The sequence below is a fragment of the Antennarius striatus genome, chromosome 2, assembly GCF_040054535.1.
Source record: "Antennarius striatus isolate MH-2024 chromosome 2, ASM4005453v1, whole genome shotgun sequence".
Classification (NCBI taxonomy): domain Eukaryota; kingdom Metazoa; phylum Chordata; class Actinopteri; order Lophiiformes; family Antennariidae; genus Antennarius; species Antennarius striatus.
Window position 1 is genome coordinate 29,754,927 of NC_090777.1, and position 24,337 is coordinate 29,779,263.

General features: G+C 45.5%; 4 protein-coding genes across 12 annotated transcripts; 1 reads left to right on the forward strand and 3 right to left on the reverse strand.

Moving 5' to 3' along the window:
* The first annotated feature begins 43 nt into the window (after positions 1-43).
* Positions 44-4,540, forward strand: mbd4 (methyl-CpG binding domain protein 4). 5 transcript variants are annotated; one of them, XM_068340768.1, is made up of 13 exons: positions 44-162; positions 482-658; positions 742-1,391; positions 1,701-1,766; positions 1,849-1,983; positions 2,055-2,204; positions 2,518-2,621; positions 2,732-3,327; positions 3,427-3,563; positions 3,721-3,792; positions 3,875-3,934; positions 4,067-4,256; positions 4,401-4,540. In XM_068340768.1, the coding sequence occupies exons 2-8, from the start codon at positions 483-485 to the stop codon at positions 2,804-2,806; spliced, it is 1,356 nt and encodes a 451-aa protein (XP_068196869.1). In that variant the 5' UTR covers positions 44-162; position 482; the 3' UTR covers positions 2,807-3,327; positions 3,427-3,563; positions 3,721-3,792; positions 3,875-3,934; positions 4,067-4,256; positions 4,401-4,540. The 5 variants fall into 5 exon arrangements, with proteins under 5 accessions (XP_068196869.1, XP_068196861.1, XP_068196877.1 ...); XM_068340760.1 differs by lacking the exons at positions 3,875-3,934; positions 4,067-4,256; positions 4,401-4,540 and having other exon boundaries at positions 2,732-2,870; positions 3,225-3,327; positions 3,665-3,792; XM_068340776.1 differs by lacking the exons at positions 3,875-3,934; positions 4,067-4,256; positions 4,401-4,540 and having other exon boundaries at positions 2,732-2,870; positions 3,225-3,327; positions 3,430-3,563; positions 3,665-3,792.
* Positions 4,541-6,213: 1,673 nt separating this feature from the next.
* On the reverse strand, positions 6,214-10,049 carry LOC137612314 (protein disulfide isomerase Creld1). 2 transcript variants are annotated; one of them, XM_068340796.1, is made up of 11 exons: positions 9,872-10,049; positions 8,631-8,757; positions 8,453-8,535; positions 8,014-8,124; positions 7,655-7,746; positions 7,404-7,583; positions 7,217-7,312; positions 7,058-7,141; positions 6,745-6,840; positions 6,523-6,663; positions 6,214-6,444 (listed from the first exon to the last, which is right to left on the reverse strand). In XM_068340796.1, the coding sequence occupies exons 2-11, from the start codon at positions 8,745-8,747 to the stop codon at positions 6,224-6,226; spliced, it is 1,221 nt and encodes a 406-aa protein (XP_068196897.1). In that variant the 5' UTR covers positions 8,748-8,757; positions 9,872-10,049; the 3' UTR covers positions 6,214-6,223. The 2 variants fall into 2 exon arrangements, with proteins under 2 accessions (XP_068196897.1, XP_068196888.1); XM_068340787.1 differs by having other exon boundaries at positions 9,867-10,049.
* Positions 10,050-10,388: 339 nt separating this feature from the next.
* Positions 10,389-16,110, reverse strand: wu:fl23c11 (interleukin-17 receptor C). Of its 4 annotated transcripts, XM_068335014.1 has the most exons (16): positions 15,860-16,110; positions 14,892-14,919; positions 14,667-14,801; positions 14,435-14,539; positions 14,247-14,347; positions 14,061-14,172; positions 13,941-13,982; positions 13,722-13,855; positions 13,574-13,636; positions 13,425-13,482; positions 13,109-13,341; positions 12,668-12,715; positions 12,528-12,579; positions 12,320-12,415; positions 12,194-12,232; positions 10,389-11,841 (listed from the first exon to the last, which is right to left on the reverse strand). In XM_068335014.1, the coding sequence occupies exons 1-16, from the start codon at positions 15,968-15,970 to the stop codon at positions 11,048-11,050; spliced, it is 2,151 nt and encodes a 716-aa protein (XP_068191115.1). In that variant the 5' UTR covers positions 15,971-16,110; the 3' UTR covers positions 10,389-11,047. The 4 variants fall into 4 exon arrangements, with proteins under 4 accessions (XP_068191115.1, XP_068191104.1, XP_068191086.1 ...); XM_068335003.1 differs by having other exon boundaries at positions 13,181-13,341; positions 13,941-14,172; XM_068334985.1 differs by having other exon boundaries at positions 13,941-14,172.
* Positions 16,111-16,778: 668 nt separating this feature from the next.
* LOC137588912 (uncharacterized) lies at positions 16,779-23,976 on the reverse strand. The gene is made up of 16 exons (XM_068306245.1): positions 23,498-23,976; positions 22,557-22,572; positions 22,371-22,478; positions 22,199-22,287; positions 21,995-22,078; positions 21,811-21,913; positions 21,227-21,423; positions 21,085-21,151; positions 19,819-20,000; positions 19,644-19,691; positions 19,521-19,566; positions 19,051-19,202; positions 18,880-18,948; positions 18,757-18,808; positions 18,581-18,688; positions 16,779-18,175 (listed from the first exon to the last, which is right to left on the reverse strand). The coding sequence occupies exons 1-16, from the start codon at positions 23,585-23,587 to the stop codon at positions 17,187-17,189; spliced, it is 2,400 nt and encodes a 799-aa protein (XP_068162346.1). The 5' UTR covers positions 23,588-23,976; the 3' UTR covers positions 16,779-17,186.
* Between the last annotated feature and the right edge of the window lie 361 nt (positions 23,977-24,337).

Below are 24,337 nucleotides of genomic sequence, written 5' to 3' on the forward strand. Positions count from 1 at the left end.
CTGGTTCATACTGCGCAGACTCAGACCTGTCCTTTACTTCCGGCTTGTGTGTCCGCCATGACTCCAGTCCGGTGTGGACAACAGCGGAACCGAAAAGAAATTCACCGACGGCAGCCGCCGTGCTCTTGAGAGAGATGAAGTTAAAGGCTGACCGAAATTCATGTATGTAGTTTAAAAAACAAATTGTTGTGATAACGTCTACATTTAAAATTAGTTTTCTGTATATATTTATATTTATATATATACAGTGTTCGCTAATGAACGAGCTAAAAGCAATCGGCTCACATGCTACCGTCTAGAATCCACAACTGTGTTGCTCAGAAACATATACTGTGTGTGTGTGTGTGTGTGTGTGTGTGTGTGTGTGTGTGTGTGTGTGTGTGTGTGTGTGTGGTTGTGTGTGTGTGTGTGTGTGTGTGTGTGTGTGTGTGTGTGTGTGTGTGTGTGTGTGTGTGTTTCTATTTCTATTCACACATCTCAGAATGCAACCTGCAAGCTGTGATCTCCACCTGGAATCGAGTTCAGACACAAGTGCACAAGGTTTGGTGGATGATGCTGATGCGTCTCACACCCCCCGGATGCCCCCCGGCTGGATTAGAGAGGTGAGACAGAGGAAAAGAGGCAAGACAGCTGGCAAAATGGACGTCTACATTATAAGGTGAAGCAGTATTTTACTGGAATGCTCTGTCTGCAGGTCAGATTGAGTCAAATCACCGTCAAACTGATCTTTCTGTCATTTAGTCCTCAAGGGCTAAAGTTCCGGTCCAGATCATCCCTGCATGCCTTTCTCCTTGAGAACAGAGAGGAGAAATTAGACATAAGCCTTTTCAATTTCACTGCTTCCAAGGGAGAAATCAATACTCTGAGGATCAGCGGGGAGAATCACACAGACAGACAGCAGGAAGATGCAAATGAATGTTTGGATCAGCCTCCAAATCAAACTGAAAAAGTCCCATCCTCCGTCAAATGTGCTAAAGCCCATCAAGAAAGTTCAGAAGCTGCTTATCATATTAATGCTGACGCGGTACCACAAGAACAAGCTGTGTCTTTGACCATAACAGATGATGCAACGCTGCTGAAGTCCCCTCAGAGGGTTGGTCTGCTGAGAGAGAAGCTACTCAGACGGGCTCCCACCAGTAACGCTCCAAACACTTTGACTGTCTCAGAAGGCACACAGACACACTCCCAGCATTCTGCTGTTCCCGCACCTGACAGTGAGAATAAGTGTGAGCTGGAACGAAGTGAAGAGGAGCTGGAGATTGGTGGTGAAGGTGACGACAAACCTAATTCTCAACTGGATGCTGTTGCTGACAGTCACCACAATGTGAAGGAGGTGTTGCTACCTGACAACACCGGAGGAGGCGGCATGCATGTGACAGACTCCCAGAATAGTAAGTATGAGCTCTACGCATCAGCTGCAAGTTTGCTCCAGTTCTCTGGGGTTTATTGCATCCATTACTGAGGAAATACTTTTTCCTTCCTGCATGCATATATATTGTATATATATTTTTATACATCGTCATAAATAGTGCTTGAACTTAATCTGGACACAAAATCTCCCTGATGTCTCCTTCATGAAGAGGGTCTGGTGTGGATTGAAGAAATATTTCTGATCCACTGATAGAGAATATTTTTCCAACACCTGTGTGGAATAACAAAATCATTTTTGACTTACACTCTAACGTTCCCCGTCGGCCTAGAGTCAAAGAGCGTGGACAACAAGCGGAAAACAAGTCCATATTTCAGCAGGAAGCCCTCCAGAGATGGTAAGGTCAAAGTGCTTCATCACACATTAACATAAAATAAAGCTGCTTGTGCTTTAAAGACCGATCGTTATTCTGTTTAAAGCCCTCAGCCCCCCCAGGAGGAAGGCTCTCAGGAAGTGGACACCCCCTCGATCTCCTTACAACCTTGTACAGGAAACACTTTTCCACGACAGCTGGAAGCTCCTGGTGGCGACCATTTTTCTGAACAAGACGAGCGGTAAGATCCAGCCTGTCTTCACACACCTTTATTATTTCAGCAGGCGGGTACAAACTGCTCCACTGCTGTAGGGAAGATGGCCGTTCCGGTCCTGTGGCGGTTCTTCGAGCGGTATCCCACTGCAGAGGTGACCCGGGAGGCTGACTGGAAGCCCATGTCTGAACTCATGAAGCCACTGGGCCTTTATGAACTCAGAGCCAAAACACTCATCCGCTTCTCAGGTGAATGTGCAGATGTGAGGGTTTGCAGGATTTGTCTTATATTATTATTATAAGTAGTATTATCTATATATTTATATATATTATAAATGTATTCATATACAGAAAATATTCTCACTCATTTCATTTATAAGTGAAGTTTAGTGAATGTTTTTAATTTTTCTTACATTGTGAGGAAATAAAATGATTAGATTTTTATTTTTTATATTAGTATTATAATATTTGCAATATTTGTCCTCAGTAATTTTAGTACTATTACTTAATGTGTCGCTGATGTTAGTCTTAGCAGTCTCTCAGTCTTTTTTCTAACCTCTAGATGAGTATCTCACTAAGCAGTGGCGTTACCCCATCGAGCTCCATGGTATCGGGAAGTATGGCAACGACTCGTACCGGATCTTCTGTGTAGGAGAATGGAGACAGGTGAGAGGAATGACCATTGTTTCACTTTTTGTGGCTGGTATTAGTTTGCTGATTACAATCAATGCCAAAATGTGATATTTTGTTTTTCTCTCTCTTTTTTTAAATCAAAGGTGACTCCTCAAGATCACATGTTGAATAAATACCACTCCTGGCTGTGGGAAAACAATGAAACACTTGGAATCTGAAGCACGGAGGCGTCCCGGCTCATGGAATCAGTTACATTACATGAACACAAACATCATCCACCCGGTATTATGATGAAGTCACAAACGTAACTGTTATTTAACCAGATTATGAAGACGTCTGCTCTTTAAAAGTTTTTACGCTGTAATAAAATTTTTATGTGGTTTAAATGCTGACTGAGGCGGTTTGGTCTGAGTGGATCTGCTTTATTCATTGGCTGGTGATATTTCTTTTTGAGAGTACTAAAGCATGACCTCAGATGTCTTATAGCAGCTTTGTTCTCCCTGGGGGGTGGGGGGGGTAACCTGATTACCAAGGCAACTGTTGCCACTGCAAAACACTTAGAGAATGCACAGGCATGTCACGGATTAATCTCTAACCAGCACCAGTACATTCACTTTCTATCTATTTGTGATGTAGTTTATTACCAAAAGAATTCCAGCTTTAAGGATTTCAGGATTTGACACTTTGAGAATCTTGATTCTACAAACTGGACTTGACGAGCTGAAGATGCTGAAACTACGTAAGAGAAAAGCTGTATTTAAAGCTGCTATGATCACATTTGATCGTCTCGTCTGTGAGGAAATGGATGGTTTGGATTTGTGTTCATCTTTCCCCACAGCAGTCATCCCTTTAGCTTCCACACCGGTGTGTATTCCTCAAAACATACCTCCTGTGTGGAGGAGTCGCTGCCTCGTGGTCAGCCCCAGGACATTTCCCACCATCTCAGACTCGGCCCGCCTTTGTACGAGCAATCAGGTGAGCGTTTATGGATGAGTGAAGCATTCCCTGGTTGAACAGAAGCTGGTGATTGATTGGAGCGAAGGAGGAAAGCATGCTTGCATCAATCTGTTCCCTAGACTATTACCAGACTGAACCCTTTACATCCACCTGTGGTCCACAAACGCACCGTCAGCCTGGAGACGCCGACCGTTCACCACCACAACCAACAGAGGACACTCATCTTGCAGAGGAGAGAGAATTACAGGTGGGAGCATCAGATCAATAACTTTAGTTTCATCATATCGATTGTTCTTTGCTTTCGAGCGCTAATAGATGATAATTTTTAGGTATCATCAGACCTGGCGAAAACCTTTTTATGGGACCAGCAGCGAGAGAGAAGAGTACAGGTAATAACAAAGAAAGCAGTGACTGATTTTCCTCTCCTGTACCTGTTTTTATTTTATCCCAAATGATAAATGGTTCACCTCAGGAGGCTTCTTTAGCATTCATTCGTAACAGAGGAGAGGTGTTTCTTGCAGGAAGGAGCTGCGAGAGCAGTTGCAGAGGCAAATGGAGGAGAAGTGTGCAGCACTGAAGCTGCAGCTGGCTGGCAAAGGCAAGGAAGCCCAATATGTCAGAGAACTGGACCGACTGGCTCTGAGCAGCGACAGGGAGGAACGGATCCGGCACAGCAGAGCCATGACGGTCTACAGAGACGAGAACAAGAGGGTAAAGCTGCCCACACATCTGACTGGATGTCTCCTAAATGCCTTTCTGCTCCTCCTACATTAAAATCTTTCGACATACTTTTTTTGCTCTAAACTGAAAATGGTGCTCAGCGTTTTTCTTTTTTACTATTGGCTGTGTTTGTAGCTAATGGAGCAGCGCTGGAGAGACAGAGCACTAACACGCTCCCAAGAGGCCCAGAAGGAGAGAGAGCTGCTGGGCCTCGACCCCATTAACTGGAGTGGAACACTGAAATAGGCTGAACGCTGTGGCTCTTTGACAACAGGATGGAACCTATGTGTGCATATAGTACAGGTCATTAGTGCTTTATTCATGCTAACATTTAAAAAAGTGCAGAAGCAACTGAATTGCAAAACCTGGGCCTACATTACCCACAATGCAAATGTACTGCCAGCACTTCTGCTGGAGATGTCAGGTGTTGTGCATCAGTTGATGACTGTAGCCTTTAAAACAGATCTGATTGTCTCATTTCTGAATTCACACATATAGATCTTCCACTCCAAACCATATTTTAGTGATAAATTTAACAACAATCCTTCTGGAGACAGATAACACTCTAAACAGATTTTTTTTAATCACCCTCAGAGATCCTGCTATATTTATGAGAAAAGCTGTATAGTTTCCGTGAAAGGTTTCTGCCGGTCACTGACCTTTAAATTCTGCGACAGAGAAGTTAAAGTAGAAAATCTTGTTCTACAAGCTGGTTGATTTAAAGAGGCTTGACAAAATGAAATGAAAATTTAAAGTAAAAGTACTGGGACTGACTGACTTTTTATTGTAAAGCAAACTTTTACAATAATAATGACTCAAAAACATCAAAAACCAAAGATATATTAGACAGCTGTGTAAAAAAATAAGAAATGAAGATCTTCCAGTGGTTTCCTAACATGATGCTGCTACATGTGCTCAAAGTACAACTGAACTTATTTAAAAATCACTGCATTGAAAACGCACACAAAAATCCACAGATGAAATATCAAGACAAAACATGATTTAAAAAAATCTTTCAAATAAATATTGCTTAAATAAATTAAAGGCAAAATAAAGTGGCCTGAATTGTTCCAATCACAGCCAGAGGTTCTCTAAGGAGGCAGACGTCGCTGGGCGGCCGGGGTGAAACTACGGAGTGACACCAAAGTGACAGTGATGCATCATTCAGAAATTCATTTCACTAAAGTTAAACTTGGATCATTTGTCAAAAGAGTGACCAAAGCTCGGGTCAAGAAGAGTCAGTGTGTCGTCCAGCAGCTGCTGAAGTCAGTAGGTCATGCCAAAGCACAGGCACACAACATACTCATGAATACAGTGTAGTACCTTTAGGCTCAAATCCTTTTGTCATGCATTAAACTTAAAGAATCATTCATGTAAGGAAGGAAGAAGTCGACTGTGCGAGTATCCCATTTATCTTTGTAAAAGTTTTCTTTTTGTGGTGGTTAGAAATACCTGGAACTACATTTGTAATCCAGTGTCCGATGCAAGAAGCTTAAACGTTGTGGCAAACAGCCAAAACCTGTGATCTGACTCGTAGCAATGACGTGAAAACGATGGAGGTCGTGACGAGTTGTGATTGTGTGGAGGGAAAGGACTTCATTTCCTGGACAACATCGAGGTAAAATGAAACAGCCAAATGCATAATAGACTTTAACAATCAACCGTGGTCTTCATGTCACCCGCTTTCCACACAAAGTGGAAGTAGGGGTCGAGTTCATCTCCCTTATATTAGTGCAGTGTTGCTTTGTTATTCCTCTTCAAAGTTCATGGCTTCATAGTCATCAAGTTCCTGTCTTATTCCTGCATTTTCCTACTAAACATAAAAAGAACCCGAACCTCTCCAAGTAACTCCCCAAACTAAACTTTATACCTGAATGCCTGGCGTTGCACGGATACGTTCCTGATCCCAGTGAAGTCCGGTTCAGCCTGACTGGATTGCATACCTCACCGTCCGCTTCCTAACGTCCCTTCAGAAACCCGTCCAGCATGTAGTCTCCCTTTTCTGTCAGCCAGTACCCGGCCATGGCCGCGACGCCGCCAATGAAGATGGCTGTGAAAACCATGTCCCCCTTAGCAGCTAGCGTAGCCAGGGCGCAGATCACAACGCCAAAGAACATCTGCTGCAGAACGAGCACCTCCTCGTCTGTGATGTCATCAAAAAGCCCCTTTTCTGGCCCGGCTGAAGACGGAGAAGCAAAAATAGAGGTTAACTGACAGATCTAAAAACCACAGACAATATCTGTGTTTCTCTGCTCACCAGGAGGCTTATTCTCAACACAAATGCTGTCTCTTCTAATGAATCCATCAGCACAGTCACAGTGGAAGGAGCCCTCCTCGTTGATGCAGGCCTCATTGAGTCCAGGGCACGCGATCGCTCGCTCACTACACTCATCTACGTCTGTGAACACACAGATTCAAAGGAGTCCCATAAAGGTTCAGAGATGCAGCCCAGGCTGGTTTCTGATTGGTGTTTGCTTACCGAGACATTTTGCTCCTTTCAAACTGTACCCGCGTGAACATTTCTTACAGCGAGCAGGACCACTACCCATGCAGCCCACACACGCCTGGTCACAACCTGGACAAACACACAAAGAAAAGTGTGACTGGTCAATGCTGCGTTCTGAACTTGCATTAATGATCCTGGTAGTAGTGGTTTTATTTACTGGTGTGAATCACACTTTATAAAAAAATTAATGCAGCAAAACCCAAAGAGATGTGCACTGATTTTACAGAAACTTTCTGTGACCCCTGAGTGGTGACTAAACTTTAAAGAAGGACACAGGAAGGTGTACCTCTGCATTCATAAGATCCCTCCGTGTTGTGACAGTAGGTGTTAGAAGGACACCGGGCCAGCTCTGTTCCACACTCGTCAATGTCTAAAATCCACATGAAGGCAGTCAAACAACACACATCTGACATGGGTGACATGTTTCCTCTAGAACCACACTCACCCACACACTTGTTGTCGTGAAGCATCCAGCCAGGCTTGCAATCGAGGCATCTGTAGTCCTCTGGTCCTGCACATTTCTTACACGAGTAGTAACAAGCTGCAAACCACAGGTGGAAGGTGAGTTTTAGGTTCCTGCAGACACACACATCCATGCAGAGGATGAAAAGGATCTCCTGAATCTGAGGCACCTGCACAAGCTCCTACACTTTCATTGGAGCTTTTCTCTCTGAAGTAGCCGTCGGCGCAGCTCTGGCACAGCTGACCCGAGTATCCTGGATCGCAGACACATTCTCCACCTCCAAGGCGAGTCCCGTCCCCCTCGCAGCGGCCTAGACCTCCACACACTCCACCGGGGCCCGATAGACACTCTGCGTTGGATAAAGACGCTGTTTACGCTGCTTCGACATTGAAGCATCAAGAACGTTAGAATTCGTCACACCTTTGCAGTCTGGGCCAAAGCGTCCTGGTGGACAGCAGAGCCTCAGCTGCTCTATGCACAGCCATTCATACAGATCAGGTGCTTCCTGCTGCCTGGAGAACACACACACACGTCAGACAGTCAGATATCACCAACATCATACCAAATATATTTAGAAACACAGCCACACACAATAAAACTAATTTAAATGCAGAATGTCATCTTAATAAAAGGATGTCTCTAACTTTATACTGAATGAGGCCAATCCTAATTTTTGTTTTTCTAAAAGACTTCAGCGAGATTTACGGGTAGTTCATTTGTGGGATTCAACAAACAAATAACAAAAGAATCTGACCACATTCTGTAGGTGTGTCATCTACCTGTGGAACCACCACGTCTCCACTTGGTCCTCTATCTGCTCCAGCAGCTGGTTGCATTCAAAATCTGTTTTCTCACAAGCAGCTTCCACAATCTCCAGGAGCCGAGTCTCACTGAAAGAAAATATTAACAACAGGAGATTTAAAAATCAAACTAGAATCAAGTAAAACCACCCAGAGAAAAAATTGCAGAGCTTTACTTTGGCTCACTGAGTTTTCACTCTAGATTTTAAATAATGCCTTTCGTCAATATTTCATGAAAAACTTCAATTTCAAGAATGACTAAAGTAAGCCTCGGTCGTAATGTGAGATGTTTTCTTTTTTGGTGTTTGTGATGTTTTTGTAGTGACTGAATGATGCAGGATCCAACTAAACAAATGAGAACACGTTTATTTTAGAGGAAAGAAAGTGTGAATGAAAGTCAAATTGAACCTCCTCTCACCTGCGTGCATACTTAGCCAGCTTTTCTTCTTCCCACGCAGTGTTACCTCCTCCAAAGTTTTTATTGGCTGTTTTTTCCAAGCCCTAAACAAAAACAAAACAAAACAGAAAACTTTGGGATACTAAAAAACTAAGCTCAACTAGTTAAGTACGAGTGTACATCACTACAGCGACACTACCTTAACAAAACTCTCGGTGAGTTTCTGACAGGTCTGGCATGGCGCAGACTGGACTTTCACCACAGAGAGCTCTGAGAGAAGCAGCGCAGCAGGCAGGAACGGCCAAGTCCACCACATGATCCTTCAGCTACAAACAGAAAACTGGTATCTTACATTTTTTGTCAAATTACCTCTTCGCAAAAAACAAATGAAACTTTGATGACAAGCACCTCTCGCACATTTTGCTGCTATTACCTACAATAAATGATGTATAGCCAAACACCAGCCTTTGGCAACATTCCTGAAGAAAATTAGCCCATTCCTTTCCCTTACTTCCTGGAAAAAGCCTCTTCTTATGTAAATCCTCCTGAGTTTTTGTACTGCAGCTGCCTTTAACAATTCCTATCGGAAATTTTTCAGGATTAAGTACAGGTGATTTTTAATGGCAACTATGGGATGGGATGGGGCAACTATGGGACTTCTGAAACCAAGCCTTGCTGGACCTTGACACATGTTTTGGGTTGGTTATGGAATATTGAATCTTGCTCATTGCCCTACTGTGATCTGATTATTGCAAACAGTTTATTAATCATTTATCTTGCCAATTACCCTAACATCCATGGGGTTGAATAACTTTACTTCCAGCTGTGTTGACCTGACACTAGCTTGCATCAGCTGGATGGGATGCACTACTGCTGTGCAGACAATGGACGTGTTCATCGTATAACAATTAAATTAAATGCCATGTAACATTTAACAGTCTGCATCACAATGGAGTTGTTTTGCTGAGAGTGCTAGAATGATGGTAATTTCGCGTTTTAGGTTGTCTTGGTTTGTCCACATGTATTAATATCTTGAAAATCCAAGTTCTTTTCAGAATTTAGGTGAAATTTAAACCCGCTGACCAAAACAAAATTTTCAAGCTCACAAGCAGGTTCACAAACCTGACGGATAAAATCAACCTGAAAACAGAAATGTCGTAAAACACAATTTACTCCTAGCAGGATGTTCTGTCCTCTTTAGCTTCAGTAGCTAGATCAGCATCAGCATCAGCATCAGCATCACACAGGATGTAGCCAACTAGCTGGCTACGGATGCTAGGAGCTAAAGTAATGTCATTTAACGTTATCTCAGATAATAATCTATCAATTGAAAATCAATAGCATCCCAGTGACTCTATTCAACAGCAAACATATCAGAGGGACTTTTTCTAACATTAATTAGCCGAACTGTTAATAATGGCTACTCTGGTCTTACCTTACCGGAAATCCACACGTCCCCTGCTCCACAAATTAATTTCTGATTCCTGCTCCTTCACACAATAAAGACTCAGCGTCATACTATGGATAATTAGTTTAAAAGCTTCAAATGCGCCATTTCTGTTGCTAAACCCTCTATCTGCTATCTGATGAGCTAGCTAACGCCGCTAACAGGACTACAGGCAGCTCTCAGATGAATCAATGAGCGGCTTCCGGTTGGTTCTGTGACGTCACACCGGAAACGGCACCGCCCGCACGGTGATGTCATTGGCTGCGTTCACGCCGCAGGAAGAAGTGGTTTAAATCCCAATCCCTAATTTTATTTGTTTTAAATTGGTGACTCGAATGACGTCACTGCGTAAAAACAACAACAGGAAATGCGTTTGGTTCGATTATTAAGAAAATAAAATAAAATGAAAAATGTTCTGTCATTTCATTTCAGCACAACGCCAGCGGCAAAGAAAAAGCTGAAACAGAAGCAGCAGAACTTATTCTGTTTATTAAAAAAGAGTGACGTCAGTGTACAGAACATAAGGACAACACCCACTCGACCATTTATCAGCATTACATTAGATATTATGTGTAGCATAGTAACGTCTTATCAGGAGAATGACAGTACATATAGTGAGGAAGCTGACGTAATGAAAAGTGGAGAGACTCAGGAAGCTCAGACGAGGTCTTAGATTGATTATTGAAATATGTATTAGTCTGTTATCACTTTTTAAACATGAACAATTTTATCATGAGAAGAACTGTGATACAGTCAGGGAAGAGATAGGAGAGGCAGGGAGAGCTTCAGGGTGTGAGGAAAGGTTTAAAAATCATATTATTTATTGTATTAGATCCAGAGAGGGAAACAAGTGATGTATGCACAACGTGCAGACAAGAAGTACACATAATGTTTGGATAAAGTTTTTAGATTCACGATAAAAACAATCGGGCCACTAACAATAGTTATTAACATTTAAGCTTTTATTTACATGTATGTAAAATCCAAAGCTATAACACAGTCAGCTTTCATTTGAAATGGTGTCTGCCAGAGAGATAAACACTTCACCCCTTTTTCAATCGGACCTTATACTGTATATTTAAATTGGTAAATTAAATACAAAAACCTGCCAAAACTTGATTCTCAAACCCAAAACCAGAAGTTTTGTGTGGTGTCATTCTACCAGGGACTCAAACCCATTCCCTTACAATGTCATCCGGGCTTGTGTCATGACTTGAGGGAGACATAACCGGTCTCAAAGGTACTGTTTCTCCAGAGTCATCAACTCCAACCCCGACACAGTCAGACTCTACTGCCAACCGCAGTTCAGCCGTCCCTGCTGTGAAGCCTGACAGTCCGTTTGCCAGAGCGCGGGAGGCCATCCTGAGGCCCGCTGCTCTTCTCCTTCTGGCTGAAGCTGTAGCCATTTGTGGAATTCCAGCCAGTTCAGTCAGAAAACCCAAACTCTGAGAAGGGAGGCTGTACACATGAAGTCCACTGAAAAACTCTGGCAGCGGATGGAAACCTCCCAGAGGCTCGGATGGGAGTGATTCAAACTGGACCAACATAAAGCGCTCACCAGCGCGGCCCAGTAAATAATCCGCCAGGATGCAGCTCATGGACGCGTAGAAAGCATCGACACAGGGAGAGGAGGCCGCGCAGCTTCTTCCTCTCTTCTCTCCCTCCGTTGTCTCCCTGGGAGCGTTTGCATCCCAGCTAAGCACCCCCCATTCTTCAGCCCTTACCCAGGCCATCTTGGTGAGAGCTAACACCACCTTGCCTCCCTGTTTTTGCAGCTGGTTCATTCTGGAGTGTAACCACGGCACGGGGCCCAGGATGCTGAGCTCAGCCTGGCTCCAGAGGTCCAGAGACACGCTGAAGCCCAGGGCCTGAAGCGAGGAGCCCAGCTGGCTCATCAGCCCCGGCAACGCCCGGCTGTCATCAGATGGGTACAGTAACACCACGTGACCTCCACCCACCACACCTGGAACAGAGATAAAACCTTAACTAGACTGTAAATTAAGTGTTTGTTGCTTTGAGAAGTACTTCTATCCTGAATTTCCCCTGAAATTGCTTTAAAAAATTACAAAATATTTGTATAATAAAAAAAATGGACAGCCAGGAGATCATCTTATTTTAATTTAGACCAAAAGCATCCTGTTTATTTCTGTACACTGTTTATAAGTCTGTCTACCCACCTAAATACACTCCTGAACCTCACTAATGCACACAACCTGTGTTTAATCTATGTCCGATGAAACGTAATAAAAATAACCACTTTATGCAGATTTTGTTTCAATTGAATTCATAGCGCGTTAAGAATGTGTTTCTTATACCTTTAACATCATCTTCTTTCAGCCACCCCCACACGTAGTCTGAAATGAGAGCGGAAGTAAACTTTCAGGGATTTTGCTGCGATGCCATCAATATTCAATGATCTTCAAAAAGAATTTAAATTTGACCTTTTAGGAAGCCTTGAATTAAATAAGCTCCTAGAATGGCCAAACACATAAGTGGTAATCCAATGAGGACTGTCAGGCTCCATCTCCATCTAGACGCTGGGAATAGATTTCTTATTAAGTGAACTTGTCTTTACAGAATAATCATGTAAGGAAAGACTTAAATATTAAACACACTTCATCAAGAGCTGGACAAAATTAACATACTTACTTTCAAATGGGCAGTAGGGTTCCAGGGAGGCTTCTAGTCCATCTATTTTAATCTTAAAAATTAGTGAGAGCATTCAGGTTAGCACAGTAAATATGGTAGGAATAAATAAATTAAATGACCAAGATCGTTTTTAGGATCACCTGAATACAAAGCAGAGGATGTGCCGACACATTGAACTCTCCTGTTTTCTGAAAATATATTTTTAATAAAACAATAATGACCATCATTAAAGGTTTTATATTGTATTTAATATTAACGCTTTAAAGCCCGAACCAGGAAACACTTAACAGAAAAATATAATGGAACCTGAGAAATTAGTCAAAAAAACCAAACAATTTGTATAATTATGGCTAAATCCAGGATTTTTTTGCATGAAAAATGCAGATGCATGCGTCTGATTGTACGTCACATTTTTCTGGAAAAAAATGTCAAATTTATGATATTGTAGTCTCAAAATCCTGAAAACCCAAGTGCATCAAATATGATCCACGTGGCTTTATAGGGTTTAAACACAATCTAGTACCCCCTCCTGGTATTAGTGTTATTTAAACACTAGGACACGTTGTGGTGGCCGTTCTCACCCAGTGTGTGTGGCGTGCTGCCCTCCAGCCTGCAGCTTCGTGGCTGTGCAGCGTCTGCCTCGACCCGCTCACCTCCTCACACCGTCGTCCCACCAGCTCCTTCTGACACAGCCAGACGTCGGCGTCCATTCTGCAGGGCGCGCTCACGTTCCAGCTCAGCCCCACGCCGCCGCCTCTCATCTGACACGTCGCCATGGTGACAGACACATTGTGCCGCATCATTTCCAGAGCATCTGGAACAGAACAGCAGCACGGCTGTGAGAACACTCTGTGCGCCTTCATTTTGCTGTTCTGCTAAACTGTGAGAATCCTTCACCTTGTTGGTGTCTGAAAGGACAGGATTGTCTCCGGAGCGTCCTTCCCTTCCACCACACCTGCAAACAAACGTGTTGCATTAAACTTTTGTTTGATTGCTCTTTTTACAAAAGTGTTTTTCTAGTTGGCTGTGGTTAAACTAGCCGTTACCTGGAAGCACAAACACGGCGCAACAAAGCTGGAAGAAATGGTTGTTTCCCGTTTACCTCTGGGCTGCAAAAAAAATAGAGACATACATAGAAGATGCACTTTTTCATGACATAAGATGATTAACATTAGTAATTTAGCGCTGACTGACCCACGTAAGAAGCTCTCCAGGAATCTCGTTCCAAAGCATCTGCCACATGATTTCCTCCGGCGCCGCGTCGGCGGCGTCCAGCTGGAGGACGACCACACGTCTCTTCAGATCCATCACCGCCCAGAGTCCTGGAGCTAAGAGAGAGATGAACGTCTCATCCTGCTGACGGTAAAACTGTTACATGTCTGACCAGGTGGGAACGGTGCCCACATCTCCTACCATCACATTCCTTCACCGTCCCCCCCAGGTCCAGGGAGCAGACTGAAAGAAAGTGTGGATGTTGAGCGACACCAGCGGTCAGTCGGTGCATCTTCTCTACGTTAGACAGACTAACTTCACCTTCCTGTAAAGGTGGGACTGTGATGTTTTGGACGTTGTGTGTTCCGTGTGAATGTGCATCCACGTGGACGACGACGGGACTGCCGAACGTCGCTCTCTCTGTCAGCAGCAGCTGCAGGAAACATCAGAAAACACAATGAAAACCTCCATAGGGTGACTGCGTCAGAGGCTCCTAACATTCACTACCTTATGCGTGGGCTCCTGAGAAGCAGAAGGTCTTGGTTTAAACTGGAGAGCCTTGCAAACTTCACTGGAGGCCGGGGAGCTGAGGCAGACGATCACCATGGCTGGAGCACAGACGACAGGAGAAGAATAAGAAGTGAAACGTGCAATTTATAGAACTTATGGGCGTCTCCGTGTTCACCGGTCATTACCTTTTGGCTCAGGATGCAAAAACCGACCACTTCCTTCTGCCATTCGTTTTGGGTCAAACTCCTCTTCTTCATTAAACCCAACCAACTCTGCAGAATCATCTACTTCTGCAAGATCATGTGCAAAATGAAACCCCACAGCTCACTGACAAATCAGCGACAGTGGTGCTAAAAAGATCTGAACTGTGTAACACGGTCGTGTAGCTGACATCACAGACATGAGAGTTGGACGAACCACCAACTGTGATGATGATCTGTAGGCAGGGTTCACAGTCTGTCTGGGCTGGACAGCACAGAACGGCTTTCAGGTCCACGTGTGTGACGTTTACACCGTCGTCCAGATCAGGAAGGGCGGCGATGAACCAGGACTCTGCAGGAAGAAGGAGACAAACTCACAGCTGATGCTGGAGTCAGGTTATTCCAGTGATGGGAGGTGAACCGGTGATGATGGTGTTGTTACCTGAGCTCACATGACAGTCGGTCAAACCCTGGAGAAGGAAAAGAAAAGTGGTGGGTGAGAATTTAGAGTCCAACAGATCCAAGAGGAGAGATGACCAGACCCTTAAAGAACGGCAGCGAACCGAGTCAAAGCCCCCATCAGGCCCATCACGCAAGTTATGGATCAATTATTCAATCAGTTGTTATTTGAGACAAATTATGTAAATAAAATGTTAGATAGCTTCATCTGAGCAGACAAGCAGCATGCAACAAAAATGAGGATGTCACATCACTAAAACGTCTTTACGATTATTTTTATTTTTGACAATTTTAAATTGCCGAATTTCTTGATATAAATTAAATAAGATCTGGTGTGATAACCTAAAGGTGGCCAAAATGTGTAAACAGAATCATGAATTTTGGAGGATGCTGTTTATCTGGAAAGTCTAAAGAAAAGCCACACAAAACACACAAAAGCCCCTCATTCATAGGCAGCATCACGTGTGTAATTTAAACTTTTATGCAATGGAAACTCCAGACAGACAGTAAGTTAAAGGGGAGAACAGGACAACGCATTGGTGTACACCACCACTCAGTCGATGCTTCACAGCAGAAGGTATTTCAGTTCACTTAGCTCAAGCAGCATTTGATCCAACATGATAATTAATACTAACATGAGTGTAAATACTCTCATAACCTTGTCATAATCTGATTATATAACCTTGAGGTGTTTGAACTGTTGGCAGAAGTGTGGATTAATTTCCTGCTTCTGTCTGAGAAGCATTAAAGAATTAAAGACAGCAGAAATAAACAGATCAATAAACTATAAATCAAACCATTTAATCATCTTTGATCTGTTTGTTCTCTGAAACAAAGAGGTGACCGAGATAAATTAGGAACGAGCATTTAACTGTGATATAAAGAGAAGACAGACACACAGACAGATCAATCAATCAATTGATCGATCTGAACCCACGGGAACACCTGTACCTCGCTGCAGGTGATTTCCGGTGCGTGTCGGTCCACCATCTCCAAGGATCTTACGGGAACGACCGTCCAGAGGATCCACAGCCCCCAGAGCCGCGGATCGAACACCCCCATGTCTGAAGGAGCGCCTCCGACCGCCCCCCCTCACCTGAGGCTCACACCTGAGGCCCAAACTGGACACTTAAATTCCAGTTTGAGAATAAAACCAACCCCCCTCCACCGGACGCTCCTTTGTCCCGCTGCGGCTCCCTTTGTGTGTGTGGGGGGGGGCGTGGCCCGCACAGGTGGGACGGGGGCAGGTCGCTTCAGGAGGTTCAACCGGTAAATCATTCCACGGAATTTCACTGACGACGTCACTAACCCCACCCCCCACCCCCCGCGGGAACAGCCGCTGCTCAACAAAGAGTCCACAGAGCGCGACGTCCGCCCGCCTCCCACACGGTTTTATTCCGGTTAAAACCTAATCCCATGATAATGGGTTTCAGTCACTAGAAGCTCCTTTAACCCCCCCGTGTTTTTTTACACCCACAGCGGATCAAACTCTTCATGCAAATTCTGTCAGGAGTTCACGTCACTGGTCAAAACTCTGATCAGTCAGTGAACAACACATGGAGGCCAGATTAACCCCCTGCTCCACCGGATTAGGAGTCACACCAGTCCGGATTATTAAACCCCACAGATTTTAATTCTTGTCAACGGGATGGAGCAGCACACCTGTGACACAGGTGCATCTGAGCACATGAACCCTAAGTTACTAATCTGAATCAAATGGGTAGTAACAGGTGAAGCTCGTGAAGGTGTGACTTCATCCAGTCATTCCAGTGACGACATGAATGATTGATAGAAACATTCCTTCTTCATGAAGCTACAGGTGGATTATTAACACGAGCCTCTGCTCCAGCTCACCTGGGATGAAACAGCCACTCCACAAACGGACATAAAATATTTATTCATATAAAAAACCTTTATTTTCTACATAAACGATCGTTTCCACACGTTCCTCTGGCGTTCCTCAGGCGTTCCTCAGGCGTTCCTCAGGCGTTCCTCAGGCGTTCCTCTGGCGTTCCTCTGGATCACTGGTGGGGGGCCGACACCAAGCTCTGAAAACAGGCTGAAGCGCTGACGGATTCCTACCTTGTTTTTAGGAGACGGGAGGTGTGCAAATATTTAACTGGAGGATTACGTCTGATCTTTCAACACGTGACGATGTGAGAACACGCGTGTGCAAACCAGGTGACCTGATCTCCACGCCGGATCCTTTAACGGCGGCGTTTCTTCACCGGAGCTCGTGTCCGTATCGCCTTTCCAGCAGAGGAGAAGCCTGTCGCCATCAGATGTGTGAAACCTGAGATGTAGTGGCATCTGGTTGCCACGGCGACTGGCAGAGAGGCTCCTGCTCCTGTGCGGTTGCGGGCGTCGCCCCGTCGGCCGGCGGGGGCCACCTGATCCGGCTCTGAGCCGTTTCTGGCGTCTCCGGTGATGAAACGATGCTCGGCTCTCGCCGTCTCCTTCCTCGCCTCTGAGGCAGCAGCGTTTGGAGTCTGCGAGCCAGTTGCCGTGCCAACCACAGCGACACGACTTTAGACAGGAGTCGGGGCCAACAGTTCCTGCTGATCTCACCTGCGTTCACCTGTCGCATCCCCCCCAGCTCCTGGACCAACCCGCTGAACTCCTGCGGGAGGCAGTAGCGGGGGACGCGCCCGAGGGCCTTGGGGATGTCCCGACTGTGGCAGAAGCCCTGGAAGTAGACCAGAACCACCCTGTGGTCCTCCAGCCCCTGCAGCGCCCCCTCCAGGCAGGCGAGAGCCGCGGTGAACACCGGGCCGATCACAGACGAAGACCCCCCCTGAGGCTCCGAGTCTTTACCGTCACATAAGTTACTACTCAGCTTCTGTCTCGCTGCTTTCCTTTTGTTGTACTTCAGCTTCAGGAACTTCTCCACCTCCACTCGGATCTTCTGGTATCTCACCTCCGCTCTGCTGTACTCGTCTCGTTTCCTGTCGTTCTTTCCCAGGATCCCCTTCTCTTTCCTCCATCTCTCATAGATCCTGTTGGCTTCAGGACTCCAGACGATCAGCACCTTCCCCTCCGCCTTCAGCACCGCCTCCCACTGCCCGTAGAGCCACGGAATGGGCCCCAGGTCTGCCACCCCCGTCCGAGCCCCAGGATGCGTTCGTACGCACAAGGCCCACAACGCCGTGAGCACGGTGGCCCCCAGCTCGCCTTGCAGAATTGAGGCTAACGCAAACGCAGCAGAGACGTGAGCCAACTGGTCTGAAGAACAGACCAGCAGCACCGGCTGGGGGGCGCAGAGCCAACCTGGGGGGTGTGGAGAAACAAGAGTTGAAACAGCTCTATCTGGTAGAAAAGGAATGTGTGACGGCTGCATGGCTGGACCCCCCCCCCCCACAGTAACACAATGGAGAGAATCAACAATGTGTTCATTATGGAGAAAATTAATGAAAAATTAGAAGTGAAAACAGACACTTCTGTCAGGATGGGCTCCAGTTATGAAGGCCGACAACTCTGTGTATGGATGTACGTGAATATAAACTGTACAGACATGAGGAGAATATGCAGAGAAGAATATATATAAAATTACATTTTTAATGATTATTTAACTGTTATGTTAATCTGTATTATCACTGGTGTCTACACCCCCTGTCCTCGGTTTGACGCTCTATTTATGGAAATTCTAATATTGAACGAAGACATTAAACTCACCCGCAGCTCCAGTTTTGATAACCCGATGGATGAATATTCCCAGCATTGCAGAAACAATCACAACGACCAAAAGCGCCGCAGCGAACACGCCACACCTCCTGTGTGTGTCTGCAGGAACACACAACGTGACTCTTAGCCGATGACAGGAGATTGTTTGTGCGTCTGAGTGAACTTACAGTCGGGACAGAGAATCCTTCTGCCCTGGAGAAAAGGATGTGACTGCCACACCTACGGACGAGCAGACCAGAGTGAGGAGACAGAAGGAAGGAGAACCAAACACGGCCGTGACCCCCACCCACCTGCACACACGGCTCCTCAGAGAGAACGTGAAGCGGCACCTCCAGCGTCCCGCCGCTCGTATTCCCAGCCTGTAAAATTATTTGTTCAAGTTAGCTTGTTTTTGCTCTCTCTCACTAACACACACACACACACACACACACACACACACACACACACACACGCATGCTCACCATCGTGGCTGACCAGACCCCCCCCATAGGTGTGCATTCCCTTTCTTTAAGAGTGCAGAGCTGAGCTGAAAACTTGGCCGGGACAGAAGAGGTGACGTACAGGAACATGTTTTGGCCCCCCAGCCTCACATCCACCTCCCACGGAGACGGATCTGTGACAAATAGACTCTTAGCACAGCTGTGAGCAAAATTACATTATTTTCCGCACAATAAGACGCAGCTAAAAGCTAATAATCTTCCCAAAAACCTACAGTGCGCCTTAAGCTGTATATGGATAGGTACTCAGTCATGAATGCTCCATCTAGTGGACGGATAGCGCAACTACAGCCGCTACAGTTTTGTTTTGGTTTTTTTGCGCTTTATATATTAAATAAATCAAAATAAACAATTCATCAAAGGTGCACCTTATAATCAGTGCGCCTTATAGTGCAGAAAATACTGTGAATATTATGTTCCTGTGTTTGACTCACCTCCATGGAAGGGGCACGAGACATGATGGCTGCCATGTAGAGAAAACTGTAAGAAGGAGATAAAAATGTTTGGATCTGCAATTAAAACGGAGGAGAACTGAAAAACGTCCATCTGGTTCTCACCTGCACACACATCTGGGGGTGTTTGTCGACTGCAGACGTGCTGTAAATCTGTAGATATACAAGATAAGATATGATAAGGCTTATCTCATCATATCTCACACAATCATGGTTACGACAGACAACATAACAACCTGTGTAATGAATTCTAATGTCTGACGTATGCCCCCCCCCTCACCAGGTCTTGTCCTCCTTCCTCCCCCTCCAGGGTGGAGTTGGGGGCCAGCGTGCAGAGTTGTTCGTGATGTCTCCAGCAGAGGGCGGCAGAGACGTTCAGGTCGCTGGCGGGACACACCGAGTGCCAGGTGAGGCTGGACCGGAAGAGGGTGACGTCAGAGGACAGCCAAACGTCTCTGAAGTCTGTGAGCGCACACACACACACACACACACACACACACACACACACACACACACACACACACACACACACACACACACACACACACACACACACACACACACACACACACACACACACACACACCAGGATGACTAATGGAGTCAAACTATCAGTTTTTGATGATGCACAAAGTTTTCCTTTCACATTTTTGGAACTATTTATTGATTATGTTGTTGAGAGACGGATCCACCTGCTGCCTGTTTTTAACCGAGGCTAACGACGGGTAATCTTTAGCTCAACTGTGTTCTTTTCACATTTCAGTTTAAGTGCAGATTAAACGCCTGAGATGTGAGATTGTAATCATTACCCTTAAGAGGTGCTGGTTTTATCTCCTTTGACAAACAAATTCCATCTATTTTTATCAAAGCCTTGTCAATAAGCAAAAAACAACAACAACCCCACAAACATATTAACTTATCAAACTTTTACGTTGTTCCTTTAAATTTAGTCTGCTTGAAAAATTAAAACAGAAACTTTTGAAACATTCAATAGCAAAAATTTTCAAATTATTATTATTATTGTTGTTATTATTATTAATCTAGAACAGGTTCCATGATATTTTGCAGCGCTGAAAGTGTCGAAGACTTCTGCTCAATTAATCAGTTTAGTTATGGGTAATTTTGTCTGTTTTTATTTTTTATGAATTGATGCTTAAAAGTGAAATCTATGAATTTGACATGCATATGAAAGTCAAAAATTTTTTTGATTTGCACTAAAAATCAAATTTTTCAAAATAAGAGCTATTCAATGTCTCTTAAAAATGCTCCTCATGTCACGCCTTTGCGCTCAACTTTCTTGTGTGCCTTTTGAATAAGTTATTTATAGCTGTTGATTTACTGAACACTGATATGATTGTATTTTTAGGCCCATTTTTTCCCATAAACCCTTGCAGCTCACACCATAACTGTCTTTTATAAAATAAAAGACAGCTTTGTGGAGGGGATCACCCCCGTTTTGTATTTCTGAGTCATCAAACTGTCTCCGCTGTGATGGTAAAACAACAAAAAGTCCCTCGGAGCTGTTTTTACTTTCAGTCTGACTCACCTGTGAGGTTAACATTTCGAAACGGACACGTCTTCTGTCGGCGGGCGTCTGTGTGAGAATAATATACCTGGGACAGAAAAACACAGAGGCATGACCAACAGAGTGACAATAAGGTCCAAAAATGAAACGCAGGCGATGCTACCTGCACGCAGACACAGGGCAGGAGGTAGGGGACGCTCAGGGTCACAGATCCGGACTGGGGGGGGACTTCTCCACCGACGCAGTAGCGTGGACTCCTTTGGTAGCACCACCTGGCCAGGATTTGTTCGCCAGGCGCCGCCGTGACGGTGATGGTTTTAGAGAAGTGATCCACAGACAAATCAAACACCGGAACAGGATCTGAGTTTCACCAAAGAAATCACAAAAACACAGACATTTAAATTCTTCCTGTTTCTGATTCCAGCCTCAACAAAACATCCAACCGAACAGAACACAATAATGAGACGCATCCGACTCGACGCCTGGAACTATGTTCAAAATGCTTTTATCAAGGTTAAAATGGACTTAACTACTGCATTGTGGGAAAAGTAGTTTTTGGTCAGAGCACACTTTTTAAAATCTATTTATTTTTATACACTCTGATGTTTCATGCTCTCACGGGACACAAAATAACCCGGAGGGCCACATTTGGCCCCCGGGCCTTGAGTTTGACACTTTGGACTGGAGGGAAAACAGGGACAAACAGGAAGCCGTGAGACTAGAGAGGAAGAACATCCCAAACGCTACCTGGAACCGTGTAACTGATGTTGCAGCTCCTGGATGTCGTGCTGAACGACGCCGACACCACACTTCCTGCTTCGGCCTCGACGCAGGTGTGAATGAGCTCCCACTGACAGACGGGAAACAACATTCAGTCAGAGACACACAAACAGCAGCTTGACTGCGTTGAGACACACGAAAAAGATCCTACCAGGGTGTTGGTGTGTAGGGGGGGCTGGAGGACATCCCAGCCACACCTGACTCGGGTTTCATGGCGCTGCTTCTTATTGTTACACTAGAAAAGACAACAAGCCAGAGAAAGATGAACCCATTGTGCTCCTCCTTCTCGCTCCAGCGTGAACCGTCCGGTCGCCGTGATACGGTAACTACGGAGTCCGCTTAGGTGCAACGCTACCTTTTTGGTGTGTTTCCTCCTGGTGACGGTGGGTCTAAATGTCTCTCTAACGGGGGACAGAATTTCAATCCTCGGAGCCTGGCAGAAGTCTGGAAGACAGCAGCGAGAAACGCTGGTCAACCACCAGATTTAAATGTTAAGCCGACTGACAGCACATGATTCCACTCCACACCATCAGCTTTCATCCAAACGTGGACGGAGACACATTCGGAGTAGATCCCCCCGGGTTCCTGGGTCAGGACTGAGGTCAGGTTCATCGGGCATCGGCCTTCTGGGTAATCTGTCCAGACAGACGTGGAATCAGTGGCTGAAATGATGCTGGTGTGGATAACATGATGGGAGGACCCAGAAAACTCACCAGATCGAGTTCCAGTCTTCATAAGGACAAAGGAAAGAAAGCACAAGGTTAGGAAATAACACATTCAAAAAAACACAGGATGTATTTCTGCATTTACGCCACCACCAACAGGGGCGTCGCTAGCATAAGTTAGGGGGGGGGCACCAGGCCCAGTATGGTTGTTTTTTCTGTTTTTTTAATGCACATGCCCATAGCTGCAGAAAACAAGTGGTTTCTACCAGCTGGTGGACAAAGAGTCAACACACACACACACACACACACACACACACACACACACACACACACACACACACACACACCTTTAACACAGATTAAAGTTCTGTCCTTAATCTGTTACTGTTTCTTACATTAACACCATCTTCAAGCTGAAGTCACCATCAAACTGTAACACCATTAATATTTCATTTCCCTGACCTCACGGGTCAAACCGACGACCCCGACCGATCAACAGTTCATTTTACTGAGAAGAATCAGTTATAATCTTTTCAAATTGACCTTTTTAGGTCAAAATATTTCAGGAACAACAAATGTAGAGACTATCTGACCTGCAGCACAGGCTGTGTCTTGAATATCGGCCCCTTGTGTGATTTGAGTTTGACCCCCCCCCCCACTAAAGGCATCTCAGCCTGGAGGAAAACAGGTTCATAAAGCTACGACAGTTTGCATTCAGCATCCTTATTTGAAATTGTTGACTCCGGTCATAAAGTTCTTGTTCGCTCCAAACAAACCCTGAAGTTTTAAGAATCACTTCTTAATGCTGGCGGGGGCCCCAGAGCTCAGACCTAGCAGCGCCCCTGCCCCACCTACAGGTCCCGGTGGCGTCAGGACGTGATAAATCTGATCTAAACTAACCCGCACACCGAGTTATTCACCACATGAATATTCATGTTCACATTATTACCCATAAGTCTTGTGGACAAACGTGTGAACCACCGTCTTACCCTCCCCTGACAGGTGAAACACTCCAGCAGCAGCGGCGACACCACGACGACAAGGAGCGCCGCCGCGACGCGAAAACGCCTTTTAAACATCTAGAACACATTCAGCTCGGCGTCACTGGAATCCACGACGTGACCTCCGGTGAAGCCGCCGGTTCGTCCTCCGGTTCGTCCTCCGGTCCATGTTGTTGGTTCCGGGAGCGGAAACCCGGTTCAGCCGCCAAACCCGCGCGTAAAAGCGCAGTGGTGCCGGAGCGACGGGCGCGCCGCCGGGGTTAAGGGTTAATCAGACACCGGCTCTGCTGCTGATCGGGGGGGGTTGTTCGGTTCAACGCGTCTCTGTGACGAATCGCCCCCACATCAGCCCCGCCTCACGGTTTGTTTGACGCGCCTCCTCCGCGGTGTTAAAAAAAATAGTCCCACAGCAGAACGCAGCGCTGGTAAAACGGGTGGGGTATTAATATGATGTAGTTGGGAGGACTGGCCCCCCACCTGTGTAACCCCCCCCCCAGAGGCTCCAGACTGAGTTCTTTCCTCCCAGTTTGAGACTTTCTGAAGGAATCAGGATCTTTATTCTGTTGCGGTGCGCGGAGCTGCGTTTACGCGCGGGGGTGTGCGTTCGGCACCGGAAACACCATCAGAACCCCGAAGACACGAACCATTACGTAAACAGGTATTTTGTCATCAACGTGAGCTCACGTGGCAGGTGCTGTGACGTCAGCAAGCGCGCTCAGGAAGCGTCATCGAACTGGTTCAGTGGGTGATCGCAGGGTGTTGACCCCGTTTTGTTTGATTGATTATGGATCAATCAGTCAGGATCGCTGTGGAATGATGGAGGTACCC